Source organism: Corvus moneduloides, chromosome 13 (assembly GCF_009650955.1).
Source record: "Corvus moneduloides isolate bCorMon1 chromosome 13, bCorMon1.pri, whole genome shotgun sequence".
Classification (NCBI taxonomy): domain Eukaryota; kingdom Metazoa; phylum Chordata; class Aves; order Passeriformes; family Corvidae; genus Corvus; species Corvus moneduloides.
In genome coordinates this window covers 321,343-334,645 of record NC_045488.1, presented here as the reverse complement: position 1 = coordinate 334,645, position 13,303 = coordinate 321,343, and the positions used below count along the sequence as shown (strand labels likewise).

The following is a 13,303-nucleotide window of genomic DNA, read 5'->3' as shown; positions in this document are numbered from 1 at the left end:
TACTGGTACTGTGTACTTCTCTGCTAGTGACCAATTTTAAATCAGAAAACATGTAAGTGACAGTGCTGTATACAGACTAGAGGGCAGGTAGCAAAAATCCTGTTTCTTGCTGGTTTAGTCATTCCTTCTGCAACTTGAAACAAGCAGGTTGACTCTTTGTGCCTGTCTCTTCTTTCAGAAGATGGACCTGATGCTTACTTCCAAAGGTTGTTTAGAGGCCTAGTTATTATTTGAGATCTTCAGATGAAAGAAGCTAGAGCAAAGTATGAAGTTTGCTCTACTTAAAACAAAAATATAATTTTGGGGGCTGCTCAAAGAAGATTATACTTTGTGACCTCTGAAGTTTTTAATCTAAGAACCAGTTTTGTAATAACATTTTTCAGGCTTCATTTCAAGCATGGGAGAATTAATGAAGTCAGTGAAACTGCATGCACACAGTCAAGAATGTTTTAAAGTGTTTGCAGTTTGGGGCCTGTGATATTTGCAAGTGAAGTGCTTTTATGGTTTGAGATTTTTACAAAATTGGTGGTGTTAAAATGTAGCACCTTTTTAACATTTGTCTTTATTCCAACTTAATACGGTAACGCATCTGCATTAAATATATCCCTTTCATTTTATAAATAAGCATTGCCTGTCAGTAAAAGTATTGGTGTAGCATTTTTAAAAAAGGAAGTCATGCTTCTTATCATGTTGTATGTGACTTAAATGACTGTTTCATATTAAAACTAATCTTTCCTTATGTACTGCTTAAATATACCTGTTTTGGGATATCAGTTCAGTACTTTTTATACAATCTTGAATGTGTTCCACATTGGTGACATGTATTTTTGCAACAACTTTTCTGTTTTGATTTTAAATTAGAGCATGTCTGAAGTAATACATGCATTAGTGCTGTGGTGTGTGACAAAGTTAATGTATGTAATTCAAATTGGAAAAGTTTCCAGACTTTGTCCAACATTAACCCTGTGGCCAGGGATTAAATTACTATGTAATACAAATTATTTCATGCCATGATGTGTTTTAAGCTACTCTATGAAGTATGTGAAATATTATTGTTTACGGATTGGTAGCTGGTGTGGTATCTTGCGTAGAATGAGGTATGATAGATGGTAGCAATTCATGATAATTAAAACTGAGTACCTTTCAGAACACACAGCACTGATATGCATTATCATCTTGTTGCCCTTACTTAATGTGAATTTCTTAATATTATCCCCTGATAAATGGGTGAACATTTGGTAATCAGCTCTTGGGCGTGAAAATTCTATTCTAACGCTCTTTACTTGTTTTACAGAACATATGATTTTTTTGTTCTGTTTAGAAGTCATATAATTTTTTTGTCTGTTGGATGTGATTAGATATATACAGGAGGATGTAGAACTGGATGTATTTTAAAGTTGTTCTGCAGTTGCTAAGTTTTGTCAGAAGCTTTCTATGTTAGAATAAACTCTTCCCTAAAATTGGAAACTAAGTGTACTTAGCAGAACTCTTCAAGGCAATATAACTGTCCTACACTACACCTTGAGTTATGCACATTCACTTCTTTATATGGAGGTGATAACTTACGCTTTATGTAGAAGAAAAGAAAGGTCCCTTTAATGGCCTAGTGCTGTGTGTCATCAGTTCTGAGGTAATTAGTTCTGAGTGGTGTTCAGGCCCTTAGAGGTGCTGCCTCTAGCTTAAAGTTTTCAGTGGCACCCTTATTAGTCTCCTGGTTTAGAAATGGCTTATCCCAACACCACAGAGAATACCTATTTCTGCATTGTTTACCATACGTGATTAATTTTCCTTTTCACGTTCAAACAAATGGTCTCAAAATAATTTTTTGATCCAACCCCACCTTTTTACTTGGAGATTTGTGTACTGTATTTCAGGAATTGCTGTACTGAAGACAGTTTGGGATTGGAGTTATGAGAGATGTCCTGTCTGTTCCTAGACACTCATGTTTTCCTCTACAGAATGGCCTGAATCTGGACTTCCATATAAGGAGGGCAAGCTCTTAATATACTTCTTCTTTCTTTCCTTTTTTTTTTTTCTTTCTTGTTATTTTTTTTTTCTGAAATGTGAAATAATACAAAGTTATTAGGGATTTTTATTTAAAACGTGGTCTTTCCTCCAAGTTTTTGTTTGTGGCCTTTAGAGCAGGCGCTGTGGGCCTTCTAACTTGGAAATTTTTGTCCACATTCTCCTTTTAGAGTTAAAAGTGAGTAGAAAAAGACAAGTTACCAATCTACTGCCATCCAAACAATGCAAAATATAAGCTGATTAAGATTGTTGACATTTAATTTTCTTTTTTGTTAATAATGATATGATATTTTTACCTTTTAGAAGAACATACATCAGAATCTGATTCAAGTGTTCTTGAAACATGTATATGGTAGACTTTGTCCAGCACTGTATGTAACTTTGTTGCTTTCTGTTGTCTGGTTTCAGTTTCCTTTAAAATAAAGATAGTTTTTGAGGGGAAGTTGCCTGTTGACTTTATGAAGATGATGTAATGCCTAGACGGACTCTTCTAATGTTCCGTCTGCGAGAATGCATTTGGATTAGGTGTAATCCTGCAAGGAGCAGCATGAGGTCATATGGATCAGAAAATACAGCTCCTGCCTCTCTTGGAGAGCTCTGCTGTTCTGTAAAGGTGTTAATCGGCAGTAACTTCAAAGCAGATGGGAAGAGGTCTTGTGCCTTCAGCCCCATTTCTTTCCTTGTAGGATGGGAGGGAAGGCTCAAGCACCATTTTTCCTGAATAGATGTTTTTTTAATAACTTTCTGTACTTGGGAAATGATTATACAAAGAATTACTTATTCCAATTTATAAAATTATTACTAAGCTCTTCCTGTTAGTTAAAATACCAGAACAAACACATACCACATCACTGCCTTACCAATAATTTTTAAAAGTAACTGATATAGATGGTCCCAAGCCACGTACGTGAAACAGTTGGAATAAACAGAGTCTCATAAAATGTTTCTGCTATTTGTAAAAGATATGGAGGGGTGAGAGAAATGAGAGAGAATTTAGAAGGGATGGGAGAAAAAAAGGTTAATAATTAAAGATAAGAAAATGTAAGCTATTTAACGGATTTTTTTTTTTCTCCCATATATTCAAACTTCTGAAGGCATTAGAAGTGAAATAACCCCAGAACAGATATATGTGTATATAGGCAGCTGGAAGGTCCAGAATATTAATATTATTAAGGTTTGTCTGGAACATAAATCTGCATCCTTCATATCATAGGAGATGGGAATTTAGGAATCAGATTTTCAATGGAAAAATTTATCTTCTTGCACTGCAAACTTTTGACCGATAAAGTTAGTGCCAGCAGAAGAACCATTATGCATGGGTGTCTCTTGTTTATTTTGCAAGTGTGTCACAGTGAGAGTGCTTACTCACAGGTAAGGCTGTGGTGTGGAGTATGTGGGACAGAGGTGGTGTTTCTGAACCTACACATCAATTCAAAACTTTTAAGGTTGATCCAAGACCTTGCTGAGTCCCTTTTGTGTCCTCTAGCAGCTAAATCTGCTACTTTGACATAAAAATGTGTCAGTGATATTTACTGTCTCCTACAAGCTTTGCATTGCAGATGTAGCTTTTAAGTAAATAGACTGTATGGTTGATGTATTGGAGCTCTTTTGTGTAATTTGAGAAGACAAATACTGGTAACCATAACTGTGCCCCGTTTTGTAAAGCATGTATGCAAGGTATAGTCCTTCTAGCAGGAATAAATACTAAGCTGCTTCATTTCAGTGTATTCTCTGTGATTAAACTAAAAATTACACCTGGGTGACCAAGGCAGAAGACCTGCGCTTTACCGTCTGTGAATGAACTCTCCGTAACTGAAGGATGCGTTCTGGCTCACTAGAGCTTCATTCTGGAGTGGTAAGAGATTTTGAGTTACTATTACATTATAAGCATTCCAGCTGCTGCTGCTATGTACTTTGAATGTTCTTGGAAAGAAGAATTTCATTCAATTCTCATATTCTAGTCTGTGCAAGGATTCTTCCAGATGATACTGATGTGGGTGAGCGAGGGTGAAGAATAACCCAGAAATCATACGAGTTGTGATGGATTTCTTGCTCTGAAAAGATTTTAAATCTCTGCGATGCCCAGTTGTATATATATATACAGTACTTAAAAGTAATCTCTACTATTTGAATATTGCTGTGTGTTATAAGTAATAGAACATAAAAATTAAATCTTAACATAGAAATTAAATCTTCAGTGATGCACATCAGAAATCCTAGCTAATGTGTGCCATGTTAAACTCCATTATTCTTGGTCTTATTTTAAAAGAAAGAGGGAAAACTAGACTTTTTGGTTCTAGATTTTTCCTAATAGTTCTAGGTAATTGTGTACTTTTGAGGAACTCAAACATACATGCATTTTTATCCAGCTGTGTTTGGCTCGTCTTTCAGGCCATATTCTCCAGAAGCGGTTGCTTTCAATATGCTAGACTTTATTTTGGCAGATACAGTGTCACAGTTTGTTTGAGAAACGTGGAGTGGTAATGTGCAAATTACCTCCTGAGTTTTTGGCAGAGACAGTACAACAGACAGTATTGCTCAGCAATAGCATGGGGCTGCCAGTATGACCCAGTTATTTTTACGGGACGTGTGGAAGTTTCAGTGCCAGCATTGCCTGAGTAGGTTAAGGAAGGTGATCCTGCCCCTCTGCTGAGCCATGGTGAGGCCACCCGTGGAGTATTGTGTGCGGTTCCAGGCCCCTCAGGACAGGAGACATGGAGCTCCTGGAGCAGGTCCAGCAGAGAGCTACCAAATTGATCAAGGGTCTGGAGAATCTCTCTTACAAGGACAGGCTGAAGGAGCTGGGCCTGTTTAGCCTCAAAAAGAGGTGGCTGGGAGGGAACCTCACCAATGTGTATAAATGTCTGAAGGGAGGTGCCAGAGGATGGAGCCAGGCTCTTCTCAGTGGTTCTGAGAAATAGAACAAGAGGCAACAGGCAGAAACTGATGCTCGGGAAGTTCCACCTGGACTGAGGAAGAACTTCTGTGTGGGTACAGGCTGCCCAGAGAGGCTGTGGAGTCTTCCTCACTGGAAATATTCCAGAACCATCTGGACACAATCCTTTGCCATGTGCTCTCGGATGACCCTACTTGAACAGGGACGCTGGACTGGATGGACCCGCTGTGGTTCCTTCCAACCTGAGCCATTCTGTGGTTCTGTGTATCAATCAAATCCGTCCTCAACTTTTGATAGTTTTTTGCCAGAAATCCTACATTGCCAGCACTTTGTCTTTCTATAGAAAAGTATGTGGATGATACGAGCTGCATTCCTTCCTGCTGTGCTGAGCTGTGTGTGCTGACAGCCAGAGAGCCGGGCCCGCGGCCTTCAGGCACTTCGGGACTACAGCTCCCGGCGTGCGCCGCGGGGCCGCGGCGGCTGAGGCCGGGCAGCGGCCCCGGGGAGCTCCTGCGGTCGCGGCGATGCCGGTGTGGCTGCGGGAGCACAGCTGGCGCCAGACCCTCACCGCCGTGTACCTCTCGCTGCCCTTGCGCGGCGCCCGGGCCACCCCCGCCGACATCTTCTGCAGCGAGCAGTACCTGAAGGTGGGCGACCGCGCCCCACTCGCCTCATGGGCCTCCTGCCGTGCAGGGCCGCGGCCGCGGGGTTACTGCGTAACCCTGCTCAAAAGCACGCGCGCCGTACACCGTGGCAACTCTTGAAGTTCATAACCCTTTATCTTTTATAATCTCCCTCTCTGTGCTGCAGGCTGTTAAACGCCCGTCCTGCGGCAGATAATGGCTTTACCACTGCTCATTCCCTACTAATGCTCTTGCTACTCAAGAGGTGCCAGCTGCCTTTACTCTCATAAATGGACTGAATTAATACCTTTGTTTATACTGTGAATAATATTCCTAAATTTGAAATCCACGGCTTCTGTTGCAGTGCTGAAGAACCAACTTTTTTGATCTCGTTAATAAAATATATTACTTTGTGATGCACCACCGTTAACGGGAAGGAAGCACCTTTTCTGGGCCTCTGCAAACCTCCACAGTGGATACAAGGCAGATTAGTTCTGTCAATAGTATCTGTTTCTTGAGGTTTACCATATGCTTGTGCTGAGTGTTTTGAATATGTGAGACTTAATTTAAAATAGTAAATATTAGTACAAATTATATTTTTATAGGTAAGCATCCCTCCCTTTTTATTTGAAGCCATTTTATATGCTCCCATTGATGACACAAATAGCACAGCAAAGATTGGAAATGGAAACATTTTCTTCACCTTGTATAAAAAAGAACCGGCCATGTGGGATTCCCTAACTCTAGCAGACGGTAAGTTCTCTACTCTAAAAATAAGCCTGCATGTAAGGAACCCATACAGTGAAACTTCTGCTGGTAGATATCTGCTTGGTTCAACCTCGTTGTTCATTATTCAAAATACAAAGTATGTGAGAACAAAGAACACCTACTGGTTCTAGCATGTATGAAATTAAACAGTATTTCTTGTAAAACATTTTGTGTGTAAGCAAATCCTAATTTTTCTCTTCTAGACATGGGCTTGGTAGACACTGCTTTGTGGAATTTTAACCGTGTTGCATTTTGCCAAAATAGCAGAAGAAATCGTGTTTTCATTAACATGATACATACCAGTAGAACTCCAGGCCTAAGTGACTAAAACAGTTTATTCTTTTAAGCTGGCAAGGAAAAACTACAATATCTGAGAGAGAATGCTGTTCTAAAAGCCCAAGAAAAGGCAAAAGAGGAGACAGAAGCAAAAAAAATTACAAAGCAGGAACACAAAAAGTATGCTTTGGAGGCCACAATGAAGGTAGGTTTAGAAAGAGCTCTACAAGACATACATGTAAACAACTACCAACTAATCTGGCAGATGCTTTGTTAAATGTACCTTAAAAAATACAAGAACTACCAATTTTTAATATAGTGGTGGTGACCCTTGTTATTTCTTTGCACTTAAAACATATTTATTACCAAATAAAGGTCTTTTGTGGCCTTTGCAGGTGTTTAGACCTTTAGCAATGTGAAAAATACTGATTTAAAAAAAAAATATTTATTTGTTGTTGTATTTTACATCAGACTTGCTGTTTTTCGTGTTTTGTGTGTTTGTATCTCTGTTATTCTGCTTTTTATGTATATTTTAAGATATGTTCTCAAAATTTTTATGTATGTTAAAAGTCTGGTCACTTCACTTGTGTTCAAAGTATTTCTCTGAAGTGTGCAATAAAATTTTAGGATTGTATATGCAATATGGACCAAAATGAGCTACAGTTAGTGACTGTCTTAGTTGCAATGTTGTACCTATTCTGCATGTGTAATAATCTCAAAGAGAAGAGGATAAATAAGAAACAGTGTATTAAAATGATCGCATATATTTTGCATGTCTGTGTGCTCCAGAGATGTACATTGGAACATGGCTAGGATTTTCACTGTTTAGAAGTGAAACTTATTTCTGAGTGTTCCTGGATTGTACCTTAGGGTTGTTAGTAAAATAGTTTAAAAAATGAGATTTCTAAAAGCTAATCAGCAATCTTTACTCTCACGGTCATTTTTAAACATCTTAATTAACTCAGCTTGTATGGTCACATTATCGGTTACACCATGCTTGGGATATGAAACTGGGAAAATAATGGTAACTTGAACTTAGTCATGTTAGTATTATCAGATGTTATGTATCTCATAGGGCTTTTTTGTTCAAATAGCTAGAGGAAGCAGAAAGGAAAAGAATTGAAGATCTGAAAGAAAAGGAACGGCAGAAGGTCGCTAAAGAGTTGGAGTTCTGGAAAAACCAACAAAAATATGCTGATAAATACAAGAGCGTACGAAAAAAAGAGGAATTACATCAAGAAATAAAGCCGTTAAAGGAGAGAAAAAATGAAAAAATGAACAAAAGTAGGATTCCCAATGAAGGAGCTTCTAATATCAGACTCAAATCCACAAAAGGTTGTATAATTGAACTGTACTTTATAATTCTTTAAAGTGTAGGTATAACTTTATTCCTAGATGTTTCTAATGCATCATTTATCTTTGTCTCCACCTTACTGCACCGGTTCTTGTAGTTTGCAGTTATTTAAAAATGGTTATTTTCAGGCAATTTATTGAGCTGAAGCACATGAGTTCTTAGCTCTTGATTAAGTCTTTGGAAATACAAGGGTGGGTTTTTGTTCTAAGCTTTAGAAAAGTAAATCAGAGAGCCTTTCTGATAGTGTAATGTGGGCTTTCTGGGAGTGGGGTTCCTGTTACCCAGTTACCTAACTGCTAGATTTCATAGAAATATTCAATCTCCTTTTGCTCTCTCTGTCCTATGTCTTGGCTCCATGGCAATTCAGGCAACTAAATCAACAGAAGACATTTAATTTTTTGTTTGTTTGCCTTGATAGGCTAGTTTTAGCTCTCATTGTTGCCCCATCACAGCATCACACAAGCAACAGAGAGGTGTAAGAGGAGCTTAACTTAATTTGTGACAGATGCTGAATCATTCCATTTATTTACTGGCTACACTAAGAAGAAGCATTGTTTGAACCTTCCCTTCAAAAGAACAAGTCTAAACTTTTCTCAAGCTATTAAAGGTTTAATTCTAATATGCCACATTTCTAAATCGGATGTACTTTGGACTTTGGTAGAAAATCAGAAAAATCTTTTGCTTCATTTTTCATTTCCAGTGCTCTAACTCTCTTCATAGGTCATGGTTCCTGTAGTATATTTTCACAGAATTTAGAGGAAGAACAGTTACCAGCTCCCCGAGCTGCAGCTACAATTAAAGTCAGCTTTACACCACGAGTTTTTCCCACAGCTCTGCGAGAATCTCGTGTTGCAGAAGAGGAGGAGGTAAGGTGGGGAATTATTTATTGTGTATTCAGAAGGTTGAAAAAAATTGTATCTGTGCCAAGGAATGTTACCTGTGCAATATCCTTATTTTTCAAGGAAGACTGTTTTATTTAAAATAAGATATAAAGAAACAATTTTATATAAAAATTATTTTCACCATGTGGTTGTGCAGATTAATAAATAACTTGTTGCTTTTTTGGGAGGGGGAGAAAAGGCAGCAATATTTATTTAATTCCTTGAAGTAAAAAATTTGAAATATCTTAACTCTTATATTTAAGATTCTTTAAGTTCTGTCTTAAAAGAAGCTCACAGTTAGCTCTTTTGAGCTCAATTCAATGAACACAAAGTAATTTTGAAAGATCAAAACAAATAAGTAAACAAAAATGTATTAGGGATGTGGTAACCTAACTTCTCTTGGTAATAAAATATTCGGGGAAACTTTGAAGTTTTTCGTATTGGATACTATTAAATATTTCCCTCTGTCCAAAATATGTGGTCAATAGAATTCTTTGGATAAATATGAGTGAAGACATGAAAATAAAATCCTTTTCTGGATTTGCATTTTTGCTTCAGAAGTAATACTTGCACGTTTTCTATTTACAGTGGCTACATAAACAAGCAGAAGCTCGAAGAAGAATAAATTCTGATTTATCTGAGCTGGAAGATTTAAAAGAAGAGGAGAAGAATACAGATTGGTTAAAGGACAAAGGAAAGTAAGTTGCATTCTGCTTGAAGATGTATTAAAAATTAATTAGTTATATGGTGTTTGTCTGCTGTTTAGTTTTGGTATATTCTGTTTATCCTAGACGCAGATGGTGACCGTCTAGAGTAGTCATGGCAGTCGTACTAGAGATTTTATTGACAACTTATGGGGTCAGAATCTGATAAATCATGGGATGCAATTGTTGAAGCTCTTGATGAACAAAATCATTGTAAACACACTATGCATATTCATCTTTGAAGACAGTTGAGGCAATGCACTATCATACCTAGGTGGATTTAATTTCATTTGTACTGTTTTAGTGAGAGGTTAAACATCTGTCTAAAACAAACTTTAGGAATTTGATACAAATATTGGTTTATTTATAGAGCTGTGCTATACCGAAAGGTTTGATTAGGCAATCATAATCAGATATACAAAGCTTTCAAAATTAATCCTGTGTCTAAATAAATGTGTCCACTCCTACAGTTCTTCATTGCTTGTAAGCAGTGACTATTTTTGTTGTGTATCTCAGCTATATTGTCAGCGTCAAGGTGCACTGAACTTCAGCTATGTCGTTCTCAGAAAAGGCTATAAAGGGGCATTTCAAAGGAAAATATGCTAAAAATTCAAATTTTTGAAAATGAGTTAACAATAAGTAGGTGTTTATTTTGTATTTATGCCCTTCTTTAAAGTGCATGTTTCACTTCTCGTTTAATACTTAGCAAAATGTTTGCAATGGGAAACTACCTTGGGGCTGCAAACGCGTATAACCTCGCAGTGAGGCTGAACAATAAACTTCCCCTGCTGTACCTGAACCGTGCCGCTTGCCACCTTAAACTGAGAAATTTACACAAAGCTATCGAAGATTCCTCTAAGGTATAAAAATCCAGGACCTCAGGCTGTCACCTTATACATTAATGTGATTTATTACTGTGAGGGTTCTGTTTTAAGCAGATCTGTAAATACATACTAGTGCAATTCAAAATTTTAAAATTCAAACTTGATATAATGAAGCCATGGTGAAATATTAAAATTTGATGGTGATTAATCAACTTTCAGAAATTTAAAACAAAATGGCAATAAAATAAAACCTAAACCAGGCTTCCACACGTTTGTGACAAATGGCCATATGTTGGCTAGTATGTTTCTTTAAAGATAACAATATTGTGGCAGTATGTACACTTGAAAAAACCCACAACTTGGAGCAGAGAAAAACAAAACCAAAGTATACACATACGTTTTCTATTAGGTTGTGGTGTGCTTCATTTGGTTGGAAGGAAAAAAAAAGTGGTGGTGATGAGCAGGATTACCTTAAAAAACTTGCAACAAACCAAACATTTTTAAAGAAGGGCTGTATTGTCCTGATGTTTTAGCAGCTGTTATTGTGCAAGGAGAGGAATGATCTCAAATGGCACCTGAATAGTCTGGAAAATTTTTCCAATATTTATCTTCTTTTGAACTAATACGTACTTGAGTCTTGAAATTTGGGGTTTTTTTTGGTTTTGTTTCTGTTTTTTCTAGTAACTACTACTAAAACACATGTACTTTTTTAGTACTACCTTTTTTTTTTTTTTTTGATAGCATGGTATGTAATATGATATATGAAAACAGAATACGTTATTTGACTGCAATAAACATTTAGCATGGTATTTGTCACTTTTTAGCCATGGCAATGTAACTGTAGTTGGCAAACCGGGGTGATAGATACAAATCTTAATGCCTGGATTCACAAGTCATTATAATTAATTTGAATAGCTATTTTCTTTTTCTGTTTGAATAGTTACTATGTTACTGTATAATAACAGTAATTAGGTGAGAGAAGTGTTTATAAATTAGAAAAAAAACCCAAATTATTGAAAATCTACTTACAAATACTTTTGGATGTTCTCCTTTGTAAAGGCACTAGAACTGTTGACACCACCTGTTCCTGATAACGAGAACGCTCGAATGAAAGCCCATGTGAGACGTGGAACAGCGTTTTGTCAGCTGGAATTATACACTGAAGGTGAGGCCTTTGTTCTATGAAAACATGCACAGGAATTTATAGTGACATACACGTAACTCTGTTTAGCTCAATGAGGCTGTTCACACCTTTATGTTTTCAGGAGTGACTTTGAAGAAGGCCTATACAATCTGTGTCTGTTTGTTATGAACCTTACACCACATTCTTTAGCAGTTTTTTTTTTTTTTAATTTACTCGATAACTGTAATTCCACTTGAAAAATCTTTACAAGTTGGAGAAAATGGACTGCACTCCTAATTTAAGGAGCTTTTCCATTGAAGAAATGAAAAAAACCTGAAATATTTCTAAAATACTTGTGAAGTGCTTTGTAACATCTTTGTAAAATGAGGTAAGAAACCCATACTGCTGAGCGATACGATTCATCAAGTACATGTCCTTTGTGCGAAAATACCTGAATTTACAGTGTCCCTGTTAAGTTCCTCAAGAGCATCAGATGAGTTTTGTAAAGCAAATTTCCAAGTGAAAGCTGATAATAGAAATTGAAGAATATTCAAAGTGTCAGTGTTGAAATACTAAGCTTTGGCCATTGCTTACCTTTTTCTACTTAGGCATCACTTGGTCATCCCTTTAGGCTTCATTTGCACTTCGAAACCTGATAAAAAAGACTTAAACTTAAGCATGATTTTACTTCCTGTACTCATGATCTGTTATTTTCCCCCCAAACTCTTGTTCTCACAGTTCACGTCTTTTTTTTTTTTTTCTTATTTTCACACAGTATCATTTTCTCTCTTCTGTAGAACACTTTAGAACAGTCCCCTCATGCACACACATATATATCGGAATATATGTATGTGAGTGAAGAGGCTCTGTTTTCATGTTTCAAAACCTGAAAATGTTTATGTAGTAGAGTGTTTCCACTGAAATGTTTTGTGAAATAAGATAAACAAAATATAAATTATTTACTGACAAAGTTAAACTTACGTCATTCTTATTCCATCTTACTCAAGAACAAACTTCAAGATCAATACTTTATGCATATGACTGGGGAGTAGTTATTTCCAGTTAGTTGCTAAAGAGGATGCTCTTGCATTATTGATTGATATTCTTATTAATGTATCTATATTAGGTCTCCGGGATTATGAAGCAGCTCTCAAGATTGATCCTAAAAATAAAAATATAGAAAAAGATGCTGAGAAGATTCGACATCTAATTCAAGAAACAATGCAAAGTTCTTAATTAAAGAAAAAAACATGAAGAAACTCTTTGATGCCTTTGAGGACACCAGAAGGAATCTTACTTCTCTTCAGTGTGTGTTACCTAGACATTTTTCTGCTTCACTTGGAACACTTACAAAATTGGTAAAAGATTGGATATAGTAATTACTATTATTGGAAAGTATAGTATTATAAACATGATTAGGTATATTTTACATAGTTTTGATACAAAGTTGTCTTTTTTTTTTTTTAAGCATCTGTATTACTCTGACAATCTGAAACCCTTGACTTGAAGCAGTTCCTTTTCGTTAAGTGTTCTTTCCAAAGTGGGACCATTTCAACTACACTTCTTTCAATAGCAGTTTTAGCAGACTTCTGAATTTTCTACATCAGTCTCTTTCCTGAATACCATTTATGACTGATTTCTGTCTTTATAATAAAGTATTTATTATGCAGATATGTGTTATTATGTGTGAATTTTATAGTGTTGGAACAGGGAGAAGGTGGCAGGCATTGTTTCCAGCTGTTTTAGTTTGAGCCTTGAGAGGAGTGCTGAGGTGAGTCAGAAATGTCTGGGGTAGCTGCTGCCCTGCTTTCCTACAGATAACTACTGCA

General features: G+C 36.7%; 2 protein-coding genes across 4 annotated transcripts in view; both read left to right on the top strand.

The window, feature by feature from the left end:
* UNC13C (unc-13 homolog C) overlaps nt 1–13,303 on the top strand; it is a 405,035-nt gene that overhangs the window by 75,316 nt on the left and 316,416 nt on the right. The window lies entirely within an intron of this gene.
* Nucleotides 3,830–13,145, top strand: DNAAF4 (dynein axonemal assembly factor 4). 2 transcript variants are annotated; one of them, XM_032123418.1, is made up of 9 exons: nt 3,830–3,880; nt 6,150–6,297; nt 6,660–6,793; nt 7,683–7,923; nt 8,663–8,808; nt 9,412–9,521; nt 10,234–10,387; nt 11,411–11,516; nt 12,601–13,145. In XM_032123418.1, exons 1-9 carry the CDS (start codon nt 3,845–3,847, stop codon nt 12,708–12,710), a joined length of 1,185 nt encoding a protein of 394 aa, XP_031979309.1. In that variant the 5' UTR covers nt 3,830–3,844; the 3' UTR covers nt 12,711–13,145. The 2 variants fall into 2 exon arrangements, with proteins under 2 accessions (XP_031979309.1, XP_031979308.1); XM_032123417.1 differs by lacking the exon at nt 3,830–3,880 and adding an exon at nt 3,887–5,568.

Coding starts and splice junctions, on each gene's coding strand:
- DNAAF4 (XM_032123417.1), top strand. CDS start 5,446: ATGCCGGTGTGGCTGCGGGAGCACAGCTGGCGCCAGACCCTCACCGCC. Junction 9,522..10,233: donor TGGTTAAAGGACAAAGGAAA/GTAAGTTGCATT, acceptor TTTAATACTTAG/CAAAATGTTTGCAATGGGAA. Junction 10,388..11,410: donor CTATCGAAGATTCCTCTAAG/GTATAAAAATCC, acceptor TCCTTTGTAAAG/GCACTAGAACTGTTGACACC.